The following is a 19477-nucleotide window of genomic DNA, read 5'->3' on the forward strand; positions in this document are numbered from 1 at the left end:
TCATATTATAAATATCATGAAGTAATTAATTTCAATGCATATAAAAACCTCAGTATTTTAATTAAATATTAAAATACAGAAAAGTAAATTATTTTGAGTTATATATTGAACAGAATATACTGTCATAATTTAATAACGTAAGCAGTAAAATTTATTCAGATAGATTAAGATTGAAATTTATTAAATGTTAACTTCTGGATAATGAAAAATAAAAAAGATATAACAATTCATCATTAAGTTATTGCATTTCTTCTGTTTTTTCCTAGAAATATGTATGAATCAGTTCAGTTAAATCAATAAACAAATAAAATAAGTATATGTCAATATCACCACACCTGTCAAGTATTTGCAGCATTTTTCTCCTAAAAATGTTTTAACGATATAATGTTACAGGACAAAGTATAACAGTTTGAACAGATCTGTTAAACTTGATAATATGCTACTTATATAAAGGCAGCATAAGTTTGATATAATCATAATTTTTACAGAATGTATAATTTTTTCATTTTAGCATATCTTGCATGTAAATTTGTAATTAAAAAAATTGAATTCGTAAAACACGAGTAATTCCATACAGATTATAAATTATTATTATTATTGCACTTTATAACAAGAAAACAAAATTTTACTGCTTATATTTGACATTTTTTATATATTCATCAGTCATACTTTCATATCGATAATATATGGAACATTACATTAGCTTTAAAATTAAATATCTTCAATATTCAAATATAAATTTTGTCTTTTAATTGCCGTACTGCTTTACTCCTTGTTAGGTGCTATACAGTTTCGGAGAAAACGGAAGGATAGAAAGCTGCCGAGCAAAGAACATCAGAACTCTCACGAAATTCCCGGACGAAATGCTCATTCTCAAGAAATTTTGAGTTTTGCGCATTGTTCGGAAACAAGTTCGAGAACAGATGCTTATAGTGTGGACGATATAAATGGTTTTCAGTCATCTGATAAATATGAACATAATCATGTAAATATAAATTTTTGTCATTACTATATTAAGTAAATATTAGAGTTTTTTTTTACAATATTTTTATAACATAAATCTTCACAATGTATAGAATATATTTTATCACAAAATATCAAAACTTTATAATCAGAGTTTTAATAAATCACTAGTATGACACATAACTAATATGTGAAAATTTATTGGAATTCTAATATATGATCATGTCTTAAGAACCTGAATCTTATTATTTTAATTCAAAAGTTAATTCTCATATTTCCTATTAAATTTTTAATTTAAAGAATAATGTTCAAATATTGACAGATTATTTTTAGTAGAGCTGAATCATTTAATGGTGTTTTAATGAAAGCGCATTTAAAAACAAAATTATTAACTTATATTTCTATGGAGATTTGGTAGTTTTATTACTATTATCATTATGATTATAAGAACAAGATTAAATTATTTCAGATAGTAGTTCAAATTACACATATTTTCTCAATATTTGTAGCAAAATTCTAAAAAGCTAGTCACAGATGATCATTCCATATCATTGGATATCCATCGTGATAGTAAAATCCATAGTCCCAGACCTCCTAAGCCAAAAAGGCGAGAAATAGAAACTCTGTCTAATTCTGAACCAGTATTAGATCCTCAAGCTGTGCTTTCTTCAGGAGATTTTAGTTTCCACGAGGCACAAAGAATTGTTGAACGTCTTACTCCAGTAAGTATCATAATTGATATTCTGATAAAACAAGGATTCTCACTTGAATGAAGCTAATAGTTACTACAAATTTAACAAATATCAGTATTTTTCTCATTTACGAAATAAATGTTTGAAAGATACAATATTAATAGAAATCGTTGACACCACTCTTAATTAGTATTCATGAAATTATGAGTTTTATTTATTTTACTTCATTCAAGTGTAAATTCCTTTGATAGAGATCCATTTTATATTTCTGAAATCATACTAAGTATCTCTCAAAAACGTAACAAGTTTAATATTTTAAATTAAAAAAAATTTTTCTAGAGATCTTCTGTAAGGTCACAGCTTCTAGTTTCTAAAAGCACTTATCAGAAGAATGTACCATTTATTTCTGACAAATATGAAAATCAAAATAAAGAGAAAGTAGATGCATTAACAGATAACAATTTGACTACTACTAGTCAACAATCAACAGATATTCCTTCAGAAATTACAGAATTAAAGAATTATAATGATGATATATGTATACAAACTTCATCTGATGCAAGAGATAGTTTTGAGACAGAACAATCTACCTTATCTATGGAAGAAAGTTTTGTAAAAGTATCTCCTTCTGATCTTTCAGAACAGTTTGATTTATCAAATAGTTTGGAAGAGTTTTCTACAGGAGATGATGCAATGTTGCCTAATTCAGATGATGTCACTGAGGAAAAATCAGATCTCATAGAGAGAAAATTTGGTTATCATAGTGATATTATGAGGGATAGTTATTCTTCAGAATGTGGTGCTTCGGATAATAATGATTTGGGTAAGTTACATTGTTAGTTTGAGTATTCTTTTTAATGTATAGAAGCAAAACATTTCAAATATTTTCATTTTTTTCAGAACAACTTTCTTCTGAACATAGATTTAGTTGGCCTATTTTAAAAAATGCTTCTAGTGAAGATGCTACATTATCACCATGTCCAAACCATTTAAGAAAGACAAAGTATGTTCAAATTTATAATAAACTTGAAATAATGTAATATTTACTCTTTAAAATGTTACACTGTTACATATTCAATTGACTTAAATGTTTTGTAGTTCTTTCGAAGCATCTCTTTCTCCAAGTGCATATAAAAGTTATTTATCTCATAGAAGGTAAGTCATTAAAAGTTCTTTAAAGATTTAGATTTTATTGTAATTAAAATATTTTCTTCTTATTCTCTATCTCTCCTTCTCCATCATTTAATGATGGATGTTTTTCTTTCATTAGTGAACATCTTGATCAGAGTCTTCCTCCTTCCCCTCCTGTTGAACAAGAAGATTTTATTAAAAGGTAAAAGAAAATAATATAGTTTAAAAATTATTTAAAAATTTAAGTTTTTCTTTAAAAAAAATCAATAATGATTTTACAGTTCCTCAAAAGATGATGAAACGGTTACTCTTTCTATTAAGTTCCTAACTAAAAAAATTCATGGTAAAGAAAACTTTGTATTATTAAGTGTAAATTTTTATATTTATAAAATTTTGTTTTTAAGTCCTTTATATTTATAGGTTTAAAAAAGAAAATTAAACAGTTTGACGAAGCATATGAAGCAACACATGGTTATCGAGTAAGAATATTTGAAAAATGTACATTTTTATATGTAACTTGATTTAATGTGATATGAAAAATACACAGTAAGATTCATAATTAGGCTGTTAATGATATTTAAAAAGTATTATAAGACATATTCTTCCTTAGTAATTTAATGATTGTCGGTTGTTAGTTACATGAAGTAAAAACTTTTTCTTTGTACTTAAGTTTTTATTTTATTTACTATTTATTAAATTAAGTTAATTTCATTAATAAAATTAATGCGTAAATAAGGAATTAAATTAATATTATTACCCAGGAGCTCAAGTCTTAACTACTTTCGATAATATTGAAGGTTTGGTATCCAATAACAATAAAAGGCTTACATTGCATACTAGAACATCAAAACGCATATAAGCAACTAAGAGACTAATATCAAATAAACTTACATGCGGTATGACCTCAAATACGGAATATAAGCCTTCTGTTGCTATTGGATTCCAACCTTTATAAAAAATTTTTAAGACTCGGATCCCAAGGCCCAAGCATCTTAAGTTATGTTTTCTAATGCAGTGGCATAACTTTTAAAGTAAAGGAATAAACAATTTAAAAGAAAATGGAATTTCTACAATTCTCTGAATTTTTTAAAGAAATAATATTTTTGTAAATACTCATTTTTATTTTCTTATTAGCCATCTCATGCAGAAAAAATGAATTATCCAGATATGAAGAAAATCATTACAGAACTAAACAAAATAAGGAAAGAACTAAAACGTAAGTTCTGCTTGATTAAAAATAATATATTTTGACATTTATTTGCTATTATTTTAGAAATTATTATAGTATTATAAACTTCTTTAAATGGTCATTTTTTTTATTATTATTATAACATTCATGACATATATTAGTTCAATATTCCATTTTTATTCCTATCTTATATAAAACTATTCTAGAATGTTACTCATATTTGTCTAAAACATTTTCATCTCACTAATTTGTCTTTTTGTTTTTTCATCATAATAACACCTTTTAATATATAAGTTGCATCAATACTATCTGTAATCATTGTAACTCTCGAACTTCTCTTAGCTCTCTTTTCAAACAGTAATAAAAAATTTTGAGAATTAGTTATTAGGAAAGATAGAGATAAAACAGGACCTCTCTTAAATGGGACAAATTGGATATTGTGATAGTAATGGTTGTATCTATCATTACTGCATGTTTTTGAAAATGATTATGCTGTTCCTATGAGAGAATATCAATTGAAATATTTTAAATGATCTATGAATTATAAGAAACTAAAATGGTATTTCTTATGAATGAGTAAATATATAACAAGTCTAGGTCTGCTTATTGTCATGCTTGAAAATGTTTTCGTTGGAATATAAACGTAAAAATGAAATAAAACACTTTAGTATTTCCAGCACCAAACTAATTTAATAAAATAAGAAAGTTTTTGACTATTTTCAATAGTCCTCTTCAGTTAAGCCTCTTTAAAATGGAATAGAACATAAAAATTGTTTTAATTTGTACTATTTTTATGTTACGTTATTTGGTGGTTATTATTTTAAATTTAAACGATGTTATTGCTGGCATTCCATTTTAAAGGGGCTTAACTGAAGACGACTATTGAAAATAGTCAAAAACGTTCTTATTTTATTAAATTAGTTTGGTGCTGAAAATACTAAGGTGTTTTATTTATTTTAATATTTTCGTTTTAAATCATACCTTAAATCATACCGTTTTAAATCATAATTCTGCTGGGCCCCTTGCCCAGCAGAATTAAATAAATAAAAAACTTAATCTTGAACTTTAGTATATTTTAAATTGTATTATTTCTGGTTAGGATAGGTAATATTAATACATGGGTACGAGTAATAAGTTTTTATTTTATACTTGTTGTATCTTTTATAATGTATCAGTTATTTTATTAATGTTATTGAATTTTGAAATTTGTGTTCCATTTAAGAACCTGACGATGATCTAACGATTAGATCGAAAACGTTTGTTCGTTACATTAAAAATCTCTCAGCAAATATTAAGGTGTTTGATTAAGTTTTTTATTTATTTAATTCTGCTGGGCAAGGGTATGATTTATACTGATATGGCGACACCGGCTGAACTTTATAAAGAATATAGGAAGTTGGCGTTGAAACTTCTCAAAGCTAATTTTAAGTTGGAATTTTTAAGAGAATGCATGATAAGTAAAGTTTTTCCGATGTCTATATATAGAATTCACATCGCTAAAACTAAGATTTTGTTTTGTGTGCCTTAAGAAATCCATTAAATTTGCAAAAAACAAAAAATATGGGATCCTGAGACGCCTCATTGATTTGGAAAACAAAGTGTTTAATGAAAAACCTGAGATGCTTATGGACATGAACGTAGGAGTTGCACGTTTTACGGATAAGGTCTACATGAGCTTAAAGAAATGTTATATTAAGAGAATGAAATGGATTATCTACAAGCAGGTTCCAAAAAGTAATAGGAAGAGCATTACAACATACGTAGTATGGGACCAAATTGAAGTACCCAATAGGGTAAAAGAGCTGCTGAGCAAAGGCCCTAACTTCGTACCGGAGAGAGCGGGGATATGGGAAACGTCATACCAGGAGATCAAAAGAGGAATTAGGGGTTTGGATCTCGTTGAGAAGGACTATATTCGGTGGAAGACTGCTATAGCCTCCTCTTTTCACTCTATCTTGATTCTTTAACACAAAGATATCAGATACACTAAGGGATGGTTAAAAGAGAATAATTTGATTGTGGCGAGAGCAGATAAAAGCAAACAAATTGTTATAATGAAAAAGCAAACTTATGATAGAGCCTTAGAAGAGTATATCAGAAAAACAGAATGTATCACGGTCGACAGTAAGATAGTTCAAACCATTGATAGAAGGGTTAAAAAACTGGAGGAAACCAAACTAGCGAAGATATTACTGTTTGTCCGAAAATGCCGGAACCCTAGACCAGGGCTCCCTAGGCTCTTTGCCTTCGCTAAAACCCATAAAGAGGGTAAGGAAATGGAGCTTTTCGTTTTTCCACAATAGGCCTTTACATTTTTCCTAGAAAAAAGATTGCAAGAATACGTCTCCACACTGATGGAAAGTAATAAGTTTGTGGTAAAGGATCCTGTTACGGTAGTTGAAGATCTGCAAAGCATCACTTTGATGGATGAAGAAGTGGGAACTGTGTTAGATTACGAAAGTATGTACCTGTCAATTAAAGTGGAATCCTGTGTCGAAGCCTTGTTGGAGTTCTTGTTTAAAGAAAACCCAACGTTAACACAACACAGAAGAGAGGTTATAGAAATGGCTAACCTAGTATGTTGCAAATCCTTCTTCGTTTACGAAGACCAAGCATTTAAACAAAAAAGGGGAGTACCGATGGGAAGCCCAATTTCGGGGCTCCTTTGCGAACTTGTTGTTAGAAAAGTAGAATTAAAAGTGCTGCACGACTTTGAAAGTGACATAGTACACTACAAGAGATATGTAGATGACATTTTCATAATATGGAAGAACAATCGCGTAATTGCTAAATTTGTGGATAGAATTAACGAAAACGAAGAAGGCCTTAACCTGAAGCTAGAGCAAAAAAGCTCCAGGATGTTGCATTTCTTAGACATTAATATCGTATTTAACAAAGGGCATATATCCACTGGCGTATTCATTAAACCAACGCATAGCCCACTATATATCCCTGCTAGCTCTTATGACCCTTACAAATATAAGTTAGCAGCATTTAGAGCTTTGATTAGAAGGGCCTTTATATACTGTGAAAATGTGATAGACCGAGTTACGGAGATAGAAAGAATTATAAGGATAGCAGGAACATTAGGTTATAAGAGGAAAGTTATCGAGGGAATTATTAGAAAATTTGAGACCAGTAGGGATAAAGGCACTAGACAAGGGCCTTATAGGTACATGAAATTTACATACAATAAATATCTAGGAGGAATTATGAAAGAAATAGCAAGCATGAAGAATGCAAGGGTGATCTTAAAAAGGGCTCCGAATTTGTATAAAATACTTAGAAACGATAAAGGGTTAGTTAAAAAAGAAGATAAGGCAGGTGTGTATAAGATTCCCTACGAGAACCAGCTGTTAGGCATTAATAAAGAGTACGTGGGGGTTACCACTAGAAACCTAGGAATAAGGATGAAGGAACATAAGTATGATATTAGAAAAGGGTCCAATACAACAGTACTAGCCCAGATGGGGCAAGCTGAAGGATCCTTGGTACGATGGAATGAGGCGAAAATCATAAAACAGGTACATTCCCCAACTTTGGCAGGAACAGCTGAAAAGATGGAAATTTACAGAAGCAAGCTAAAAGAAAAATGCCTTAACGCAAGAGACGCGGAGGGTCTTCCTTCGGCTTGGAAATATGCCGTCAAAAACTTATACTAAAGTTCAAGCGCCTCTTATATTTTAAATTGTATTATTTCCGGTTAGGATAGGTAATATTAATACATGGGTACGAGTAATAAGTTTTTATTTTACACTTGTTGTATCTTTTATAATGTATCAGTTATTTTATTAATGTTATTGAATTTTGAAATTTGTGTTCCATTTAAGAACCTGACGATGATCTAACGATTAGATCGAAAACGTTTGTTCGTTACATTAAAAATCTCTCAGCGAATATTAAGGTGTTTGATTAAGTTTTTTATTTTCATTTTATGGGAAAATTATTATTATTTCTCTTGGGAACAAAAATGTACATTTGTTCTACTTTACTTAGTATTTCACACATCATAATCAAGATTAAATTTATTAATAACATAGCAATAATCAAATTTTTTTAGAACATGTATGAAAGTATTGTTATAAATGTTGTCATTGCCATTGGATTTACTTCATACATATCTACAGTTAGTAAATATAAATATAAGAAATCCTAGTATTAAAACTTGAAAGTAAAGCAAAATTCCATCATTATTTTCTTGAGATCACAGTACCATATTTCCTCAATTCTTAGTAATACACTCTATGGGTTTGATTACTTAAATAAAATTGAAATTGAATCTAAAACTTTTTAACTTTTTAAGTAAAAATTAAAAACAATACAGATGTCCTGAGGCATATAGAACTGTCAAACACTAGTTGTTTTAATGTGACATCATCTTATCTTGAAAGCTCATTTGAATTGATGGTATCAGTGAGCCATATAGATGAAAACATCTATCATTGATGCTATTGATTCTAATACTTCAGACAAATAAAAAATCCAACAAGAAGTTGTGTAACTTTTTTGGCAAAAAATATTTATATTTAACCATCCTGAGATATTAAAGGAAACAGAGGCCAAAATACATACACATACAAAATTTTTTGGGTTTATAGAAAATTAAGTTGCAAAAATAACTTAGGAGGTCAAATTTGACATAGTTCCAATACGTATACATAACTACTGCATTTATTTGATTCTCCCAGTTATTTTATATAAGAGCACAGTATTCATGTTATTAATTTAAAGAATACAGTAATAGTTTTGTAGGATCTTGCAAAGATTACAGATATTTTCATAAATAAGCCTTGGGCTAAATGACTTTGGTGTAAAATATTAAAAACAAAGAATGTCTTTACACTGACTTTTGGAAACATAGTGGGACCTTGAATAAGTTCTCACTGTTTTACAGCAGGTGGCGTTACTAGAACTGTGTGCGTGTATTTTTAGATGGTGACGCATCTGTAAGGAAGCACAATAAGCGACCTTGAAAATCAGTATATGTCATTTCGCCGAAGTGTTAACAAATTTTATTGCACTATTTTATTCAAAAAAAATCTGCAGCTGAAGCATACAGAATTCTCGTTGAGACTTACGGTGACCATGCTCTGTCGGAAACAACATGCAGAGATTGGTTTAGACGCTTCAAAAATAATGATTTTGACATTGAAGATAAAAAACGTTCTGGCGCACCGAAAAAGTTTGAAGATGAGGAATTGGAGGCATTACTTCATGAAGACTCATGTCAGACGCTAGCTGAACTTGCAGAATCATTAGGAGTTGATCATACAACAGTTTCAAAACATTTGAAAGGATTAGGAATGATTCAAAAGCAAGGACATTGGGTGCCGTACGAGTTGAAGCCGAGAGACGTCGAACGGCGTCTTTTCACGTGTGAACAGCTGCTTCAACGGCAGAAAAGGAAAGGTTTTCTGCATCGTATCGTGACTGGGGATGAAAAGTGGATTCACTATGATAATCCTAAGCGTAGAAAATCATGGGGTAAGCCTGGCCATGCATCAACATCATCGGCAAAGCCGAATATCCATGGCTCAAAGCTTCTGCTCTGCATTTGGTGGGATCAGCTAGGTGTAGTTTATTATGAGCTGCTCAAACCGAATGAAACCATCACAGGAGATCGCTATCGACTACAATTGATGTGTTTGAGCCAAGCATTAAAAGAAAAACGGCCATTGTACGAGCAGAGACATGACAAAGTGATTTTGCAACATGACAATGCTCGGCCACATGTTGCACAACCGGTGAAAACCTACTTGGAAACACTTAAATGGGAAGTCCTACCCCACCCACTGTATTCACCAGACATTGCCCCTTCTGATTATCACTTGTTCCGATCAATGGCACATGGCCTGGCTGAGCAGCACTTCAATTCTTATGAAGATGCCAAAAATTGGGTTGATTCTTGGATAGCCTCAAAAGACGTATCATTTTTCCGACGTGGAATTCAAATGCTGCCAGAATGATGGGAGAAAGTAGTGGCTAGTTATGGACAATACTTTCAGTAACATGTTTTGTATGACTTTTTTTAAATAAAGCATTAATTTTTACGAAAAAACAGCAAGAACTTATTCAAGGTTCCAATAAATATTGGCTTTTTTCTGTGTAATATGACTTAGCACTATTCCCCTACTTAAAAACTGTACGTTTTGGATATTGCAAGCCCTAAGAACAATATAGTTCATTATTATAATTAGTAGTATAATCTGTCATCTAAAAAGGATTTCAGGATTTCTTCTTTACTTTGAGAAAAGTTATGTACAAAAATTATGATCTTGAAAATAAACCTGTTATCCAAGAATACATCCATTGGCAAGCTTAGTTATAGAATCATTTTCAAACAAAATATTATCCTGCAACATTTGATTTAAACTAGAATGACTTTTTTAAATGATTTATACCAAACTATAATAAAACTATTGAAATGATAATTTCATAATGAAGGAGAAAACCAAAAATAATTTTATGTTATATTTTGATTGAAGAGCATTCTATTAAAATTTTTCAGTAGTGAATAATTATTAACAAGTCACATCTTCCACACTAAATTTTATTAAACTGTTTTGCCGACAATAATGAAACGAACGTTTTCGGTTACATTAGGTGGCCCGCTTTAGGTTTCAACAGTCTGAAATTGAATATCTAAAACTGTTTCGTTGAGAATAGTGTGGAAGGTGTGACTTATTATTAGTAGGTTCCAGCTCACCACAGAGAATTGTAATGAATCATTTTTGAATTACATGATATATGATGTTAGAATATATAGATAATTTCTATTTAAGAAATATATGTATAATATATAAAATCTATTTAACATTTATAGATTTAAAAGAAGAAGGTGATGTTATGGAAATGTCAGTTGAATCTCCAGTTTCTTATTATGCCGAACCTTGTGTCTGTACTGAACTTCCTAATTCTAAAAGCACAACAACAGTAAAAGTAGCCGAAAATCATGGTGTTATTAATAGGGATGGCAGAAAAAGGCATTCGATTGAAGATTCTTTAAAAGATACACTAAAAAGTCTATCAGATAAAAGGCAGTTAGCAGAAAGACCAGAAGAATTAGAGGTTTTGAGCTTTGAAAACTATATTTAATAATTAAAATAAATTTAATAATTTAATTTATGATGGAATATAATAATTTATTAGGAAATGACAAAAGAACAAGTGATTGAAGAAAAAGTTGCTATTCAGAAAGCACTTCTTCGATTTGAAAGTGTTCACGGAAGGCCCGTTTCAAAAACCGATCGAGATTTGATGCGTCCACTATACGATCGCTATCGAAACGTAAAACGAATAATTTCAAAATCTGGTTTTCAGAGTAGTGGAACGTCGAAAGTTAAAGATTCTCTAGCTGAACTACAACCCATTTTAGAACACGTTGCTATGGATTTTAAAACTCCAGAACATAAAAGAGAAAATGAGGTATGTATGTATGTGAAGAATTTTCAATGATAAAATATATAGAAGATTATTTTAAATACTAAATTTATGTATTTTATTCAGACATCTCCAACAGTAGTAGCTGAACCTAGTCAGAGTACATCAGAAGTTACTACTGAACAAACTGTTCCTTTATTAGAAAAGTCAACAGAAAGACCACCTGAAAATAATGTAAAGTTGAGAAATATTCCTACAGAAGTACAACAATATGGTTCAAATTTACACGAACTCCCACTGTAAGCCAAATTTTTTAGCATATTCATTATTTATTTAAAATCAATTTATTAAATCAGTTTTAAATTCCAGACCAGAACTTATTCGTCGCCAACAGTATGCAAAAATAGAAAAACATAGATTAAGACGTTTACTTAGAGATTTTGAGGAACAATTTCAAAAACAGACAGGCAGGTAAGTATTTCTGTATGATACTTATGAATGGAAGTGATTGTAAATTTCATAAGGCAAATGGAATGTATTTAGTTTTATTTTTTAAATATGTCATTATGGACTTTTTAAATACTTTTTGTTGTTAAGCACAAAAACTACAGTTTTATATTCAAATTAGATCTGCAAATATCACTAAAGCAGTCTTCATTTGCTTTGATTTATTTATAAAGCTTCTATTGCTTTTATAGCATCTCAATTTTTCAAAATAGGTTTAAATGTCAAAAATAGAATTGTAAATATAATAAATAATGCATCATTTTGAAGACTAACAGAATTAAAAGTTATATTTCTCAAGTCATACTTTTTCTTGGCCATTTATGATAAAAAGAAAGATCTGTAGTAGATTAAGCTATCAGATTTCAGTGCTCTGTTACACCTCTGAAGGTTTCTTTGTTTTCATTGTCTTCAGGTGAAATCTTTAAACTAAGTGCCTCACACAACAGGTGTTTTAGTCATTTCAAAATGATTAACAGTTTGCTTCTTTTTGTGTGCCAAGATTCCAAAGAAAAATTACCGTATGAAATGACTGCAGTCTTTCAAGTTCAGTCTTATTTGAATGAGCTTGAAAGCTATGAGAAATTGAGGCATAAGTGGAGAGTTGCTGTTTCCAGGTGGACAGTAAGAAAATGGCTTGGAAACTCATAAGCTTTACAGAAGCTTTTCATTAAAAAACAGAGGACTAAATATTTACAGTGGGTATGCATTCATAAAAGATGGACAAAACAGCAATCTCTTATGATACTCCTTTGATAATCGTAAGACAGAGAATTAAGTTTTATTTAAATCAATTAGTAAAATTACCATATTTCTGTTAAATTTGTGGGAAGGGAAGTAAAACTTTCTTTGAGAGAGATGTTATCACACATCTCCAACAAACATCTGTCCGTTTGCATCAGATGTTATGAATACTAAAATCCAATTGGAGAGGAATTTAGAATAAAAGGAAGAGAAATCATAATCTTGGGGCAGCCGACAATAATCTAGTGACTGCCATATAGAATGAACACTGTTATATAGAAGTGTGGAAACCGTAGACCTGCTCCTCATCACAAGTCTCCAAACCCACCCACGTCTCCATCTGAATATCGCCAGTTAACCTCCCCATAAGAAGTATATTAATCAAGCACCGATTGTGCAACAGTGCGATGAATAGATCAACAGTTGTCGACTGAGGTAGTGTTTTATTGATGTAAACAGGGTATATTTAGTGGCTAGTTTATTTTGTTTTGTACTTATCATATGTCTATTAAATTCTATTTGTTGTTTGCTAATCCATCTGATTTGTTTGAATGTACTCACGACTCTCCCCCACTCAACAACTACTAGCCCTCCTAAAACTCCATTCAGTGACCCAGTGAGCAGGTTCTAACGTCCCGACGGATCAAAGGGTTTTACAAGTCCAATCTGGAACCCCCATATTCTCACAATACTCAACCAATGTTGGATATCAAGATAATTTTGAATGGGACTACTTAATAATTGTAAAATGTTTTATAGATATTTTGATTATTTAAAGTTTTGAAATTAAAACTATTGCTTTTAGGTATATTTAAAATAGCCAAAATTACAGTTTTAAGTTACTAATTATCTCAAATTGAGGATTCATTCATAAAAGGAAAATTCTGTTTTCTCTAAAACTGTATATTAGTATGCAATATCAAATTAATCTAAAAAAAATCTGTGTTTTTGGTCTGCAATTTGAAAAAATTCTACTATTGTTTGTCTGTTCATGTATCTTTCCTTAATCTCAATAAGATAAGACTAAATTTGGAAACCTTAGGGACAGGTGGCCCTAAGCTAACTATATACAAACTTCCAATGCAAACCAATTGCATTGGAAGTTCGTATATAGTTAGTTTTGAATTGCAATAACAAAGTAGACTTTTTCCCTGAAAGGTGTTAGATAGACAACTGCACGACTCGTTAAAGGAAAAGTGTGATATAAATGTGAAATTTAAATTAATATTTAATTCTCTAATGTGAATTCTTTGTGTTATAATTTACATAATTAAATCTACTCATATTTAAAGATTCCGATGTTAAGTGTTTTTAATATACCATAATTTGGTATATAAATTATTCAGTTAATATTTGATGAAATGATAGCATACATAGTCAATTTCAAAAATAATTATGGAGATGCTTATATATTCTCTAATATATCTTTAACTTGTATTTTAATAGAAAAAATTAACACAATAAAATAATTTGTCCATATTTATCACATTTATAATGGAATATTTATTGCGTTATCATAATTATCATTTAATAGCATAGTCAGATGTGGCCATCATTCCATTAGCTGTTGCTGCAAACTGAAATGGTGTAATGTTTGTCAATCTTACTCCAACTATATCAACTTCACAAATTTCCGAAAAAAAAAAATTGACAGTATCTTATGAATAATTATCTTTTACTCTCTTGGTTAAATGATCTCAAACTTATATTTTTGCATTAAGGTCTATTGTACTATTCTTTTTCAAATTGTTTTTGTACATGTTAAGAACATTATTTTCTTCAGATTTCTTATTTGTTGTGTGTATTATAATGAATTGCCAATTCTTCTTCTGTTACATACAATGTTTTAAATTTAAAACTCACAAGAAAATACAGGTACTCCTCACTTTACGACCGAGTTCCGTTCCGACGACTACGTCGATAAGCGAGAAGCTTGCGCCAGGAATATAGGATTGTTGTAAAATTATACAAATTATGCACAAACTTCAAATTTATTCATTAAAAGACATACATATTATCATTTGTTTATTTGGAGCTATAAAGGGTCCAGGTAAGGGAGATGACGACGATGAAAAGTTGTACCTTCAAGGGCAGAGGTTCTGAATGTAACAGTCTAAAAGAAACTCGTATGGTTTGCTTTGTAATCTTTTTTTCTTGATAAATTTCTCTATAGCACTTTAAAAGTTCTCATATCCTACATTCAACTTTACTAAAACATTCAGTATTTGGATCCATAGCCTCAAGTTCCAACATAGGTGCATTAATTTTGGAGAACACACCAGCTAACCCATGTACCATGAATTTCTTTTTCACTTCTTCAGTTCTTTCCTCTTCTAACTTTATTAGCTCTCCATCGGCATAAATACTAATTCAACAATGTCTTCCACTTCAACATCTAAATTAAGGGCATTAGCAAGGCCCACAATTGTTTGAATTACATCAAACTGACTGAAAAGTGTATAGTAAGCCTATAGTATGCTCAGTTCGCATGTCACCAATCACCACTGATCGACACTCGAGCTGAGAAAGGGGATTCCCCGAATTGCAGGTCGAAACTCGATTGGTCGTAAAGTGAGGAGTACTTGTATTGATAAATTTAATATCATATGGTAAAATTTTACTAGACTGTTATTTTACTCAGTCACTAGTAAACTTGATATTCAAAATGTATTCTAATTAACAAAAGAAACAAAATGAAAAGTATAATTTTGCAACAAGTAAATTATTAAATATTTAAAAACATATGGTTTTATGTACATTTACCAATTTTAATTAAACTAAAAATTATTTATATTGTGAGTAAAAAATTGTTGGGTTTTAGGAGTTTATACTTTTGAATAGTTCAAAGAATATTTTAGCATGCTGGAGAGCACTTGTAAAGAGTATGCACATTTTATTACTTTTTTCAGTATTAAATAAGTAATATTGAAAATATTTTTCAATTTCAGGAAATTGCAAAAAGAAGACAGAATTCCAATGGAAAGTATCTACGGAGAGTATAAGGTAAAATACATTAAAAGTTTTTAATCTTGTTAATTAACTATTTAAATATAGAATTTCAAGTTAAGTATTTTGTGCATGTTAAAATAAAATAGATGTTTTGGAAAAATTAGTAAGTCTAAAACTGCATATATGAATTTTTTATATACAAATATACATATTACAAAAATATTGGTCTTTTGGATATTTGTATAAGTCAAATGACAGCCAGATTTTCAAGCTACATTAGTACCAAATTATTAATAACAATAGTAGAGGTAAGCATTAGGTGCCATCTCTTATTAAATTTAATAAGAGATGGCACCTAATACCTACCTCTAGTACCAAATTATGTAGTATTTAATTAATAATAATAGGTATAATGTAGCTTGCCATGAAATGTTCTGGTAAAAATAGCATGGTGGTTTACCAATTCCTTCCACATCCGGGCTTGAGACCAGGGAAGGCAACGTACCAAGTGGATGGATAATATCAAAGCAGATACCAACCTGGAACTCAAATACCTGAAAGACTGGGCACTACACAGAACTCGCTGGAGGAAACTCGTCTATGAAGTCACCAATAGTCGTACACGACTCAATGGTTAAAGAAGAATAATAATAATAATGTGGTCTGAAAATCTGGCAATTGTTTAACTTTTTACATACAAAACATATAATGCATCTAAAATATATTTTATCGTTTAATTTAAAATCATATATGCAATAGTGAGAAATATACTGAACTTTTGGCACAGATCTTATTAATATTACACAACACAGTATGATGTAAAAAGTAAACTCTATCTTCAATCTGCTAGCATATCTACTATTTGTCGAAATCAGTCTCAGAAGCTATTTTTTTGTGTTGTCTTTAATGACTTTTGTCATTACAGATTTTATTCTTTTCTTTATTGGAATTCCTATTCCTTCAACTTTTTTGTTTAGTTTTATGGGGCAAAATCAAGAGTAAGGAGGTTGAAAAAGTGCTGTTATGTCCTTCTTGCTCAAATATCAAAAGAAGCCAGAGCAACCAGAAGCCTTAAATGCCTCATTAAAAAAAATGGCTTGTAGTATTGTTTTGTCAAATGATATGAATTCTAGCAGTGGTATGTATTTGCAGAATATGCTTATTTTGAAAGTTATATAATATAGTAAAAGTTCAGTTTATTTTTAGTGAGGTTGAGGCCAAAGTTTTAAATGCGTAAACGTGTGCGTCGGACATTCGGCACCGCTTTCCTGTAAGCCTGGAAGTTTAACAATGGTGTTTGGAAAGTCAGTGAATCATGCTTGACATTCTAAATGCCATTGTCAAACTTCTAGGCTTACAGGAAAGCGGCACCGAACGTCAGACGTACACGTTTTTGCATTTAAAACTTCGGCCTCAACCTCGCTTTTAATTTTGAAAAAGTGTAATAAAAAGATATATTTAGATGATTATTGTAGTCTTATCATCAGAAATGTGTGTGTTAAATTTTGTTACTATAATTTTTGTTTTAAATGAAAAATTATAAACAATTATTAAATATTTCTGATTAAATTTCAGCATGTCAAAGCACAGTTGAAATTGTTGGAAGCATTATTATCCAAGCACGAACAACATCTTATTTAAAACTATTGGCTTTCTTTTGTTTACTTTTCGTAATTTCTTCTTTTTTTATGGAAGAGTTACACGATTGTCCATTTTGAGGGAATATTTTATGCGGTGTGACGGAAGAGGAGAAGCTATAGCATCACTTCAATTTGCCGAACATTATTCACTGTACAGCTTTCATTATGATTTTCATTTGTACAGTAGCCTCAATACTCCATTATGCATTTGGCATAACATATATGAACAGTATTTTTGTGATGTCTTAATTTTATATGAATTAGTATTTGACTCTAGAGATGCCGTCATATATTGGAGCCGTACAAGTATGATGTGTGTGTGACATTTCTGCATGATTGTTGGAATGTGTGTGGTCCATGCTATCTTTTTCATTGAACGGCATTATTGTTGATCAGCATTCGTGTCATATTGAAATCTTATTCTGTTAATATTGGAAGCTGTATTTTCTATATAATTGTACATAGTTCTTACAAAAGCAGAAATTTATTGATTGTAATTTAAGTATGATTTACCTGTAATAGAATTGTTTACAGAAGTGGTTTGCCGTGCGGAAGGTTCACAATACTCTCGGCAATCTCGATGCCGGTATCAGATACGACATAATGCCAAAGGGCTAAAGTACAACAATAATTATTAATTTGTTAACATGTGTTCCATTGTGATAATTTATATACTCAAGAAATTGTGTTTCCACTAAACACAATTACTTTATATTGTAAAACAATAACATACTTTCCCGTATATATTTATATATTTGTGCATAGTCATATGAGTTTTGTTAAAGCTAAATGGATAATTTTCATATATATATATATATATATATATTATTATTATTATTATTATTATTATAAAATTCTTTGTGAGATTGTTGGAATATATTTAATTTTTTAAGTGTTTATTATGCATTTAATGTTCAATTTTAAGATTTGTTTTGATTATATTGATTACTGAAAGGTTTTACCAGAAGTTCTCAACTTGATTTTGTATTGGATAAAATGTTCTAAAACTCTTCAAGAATTTTAAATTTACATTTTATCATCTTATACTAATGAAAAAATTTGAATTTCCCTCTAAAAGATTAACTAAAAATTTAGAAAAGAGATTTATTTGGCAGTAATTTAACCAAATTTTGTGAAATATGAACAATGCCATCCTCGGCTATCAAAAAGTAATCCATATCACAAGAATGAAACTTGTCAAAATTAATTTGGGAAATTTTTGGTACAGACCATCACGTATTTGTCAAGAATTGATGGAGTCCAAAACGAATCTGTTCTTGCATAAATACCAAATTCTAAATCTTTGTTATGGCTAACATTCAATAAAGAAGGTATTATTTTCTAGTCATACTTGCAATACAAATAATCCTTCAACTCAGGTGAGTCAGTTTTGGTGCAATGAAAAATTATCACTGTTTTATCATATTATTATTTAAAGTAAATTTAAAAACAGGAGAAGAAGCAAGTTTTAAACATAAAACAAAAATAATTTTTCGTACTTCGACAGTATTTTAATAACTGTAAGCGTATAAGAATAGCCGAGAACATATTTTCATAATCTGTTTTAAATTAATTGCAACTGTGTCGACCTTTTTGTGAGGAAAAAAATAACTCCGATGAAACTTTTAAATGTGGAGTCTTTGGCTAACATTTTTGAAAATTCTAAATAATGTCAACAATAAAGGAATTTATTTCAATGTCTGTTCTTACTGTAATATTTTGACTTCACAATAAAGAAAGGAAGAATTGTGCATATAAAATTTCTTGTCTGTTTGTTTTCAAAAGTATTTTTAACAATTTATACTAATGATGATAAATCAGTATTCAGCATAAAGCTCTTATGATGATTAGTGATAGAGAAAATTCCAATAATTTAAATCTTATCAATAATTGTGTAGCATCTGCATGAAGTTAATTTTATGGTTATATTAAAAATTAACCGTAAAAGAGTTATTGTCAACAGGTTTCTAAATATGTAATTTAATACGTACGTACAGTATGTATTTTCTTAATATTGACAGACGGATTTCGACAGAAATGTGGGATGGGATAGATGGACATTCTGAACCATCTGAGATTAACCACAATGGGAAAACAGCAATAAAATGTAAAAATATAGAATATTGAACTTTTTGGGCATCCACAGGGAAACTCAATTAGCCCTCCGGAAATTCGTTTTATTTTATTTTTCTTTTCCTGAATAGCGATTTTATTGAAGTAAAAAATATTTTTATACGAGTAAATTTATTTACGGGTTTTCTATAGATTACTATCTATGGAATTTT

General features: G+C 29.9%; 1 protein-coding gene across 4 annotated transcripts in view; it reads left to right on the forward strand.

The window, feature by feature from the left end:
• The window catches only part of LOC136988632 (protein FAM13A-like), a 56753-nt gene extending 38757 nt beyond the window's left edge, over nt 1–17996 (forward strand). For all 4 annotated transcript variants that reach the window (XM_067286541.1, XM_067286542.1, XM_067286543.1 and 1 more), the window contains 15 exons: nt 780–985; nt 1473–1685; nt 1995–2478; nt 2556–2658; nt 2754–2810; nt 2926–2988; nt 3068–3129; nt 3207–3265; nt 3921–4002; nt 10799–11043; nt 11125–11400; nt 11482–11654; nt 11725–11826; nt 15552–15606; nt 17128–17996. In XM_067286541.1, the coding sequence (XP_067142642.1) occupies nt 780–985; nt 1473–1685; nt 1995–2478; nt 2556–2658; nt 2754–2810; nt 2926–2988; nt 3068–3129; nt 3207–3265; nt 3921–4002; nt 10799–11043; nt 11125–11400; nt 11482–11654; nt 11725–11826; nt 15552–15606; nt 17128–17193 (2246 nt within the window). In that variant the 3' untranslated portion in view covers nt 17194–17996. The remainder of the gene's footprint in view (nt 1–779; nt 986–1472; nt 1686–1994; nt 2479–2555; nt 2659–2753; nt 2811–2925; nt 2989–3067; nt 3130–3206; nt 3266–3920; nt 4003–10798; nt 11044–11124; nt 11401–11481; nt 11655–11724; nt 11827–15551; nt 15607–17127) is intronic.
• The last annotated feature ends 1481 nt before the right edge of the window (nt 17997–19477 follow it).

Source organism: Centruroides vittatus, unplaced genomic scaffold (assembly GCF_030686945.1).
Source record: "Centruroides vittatus isolate TY-2023 unplaced genomic scaffold, ASM3068694v2 scaffold_373, whole genome shotgun sequence".
Lineage (NCBI taxonomy): Eukaryota > Metazoa > Arthropoda > Arachnida > Scorpiones > Buthidae > Centruroides > Centruroides vittatus.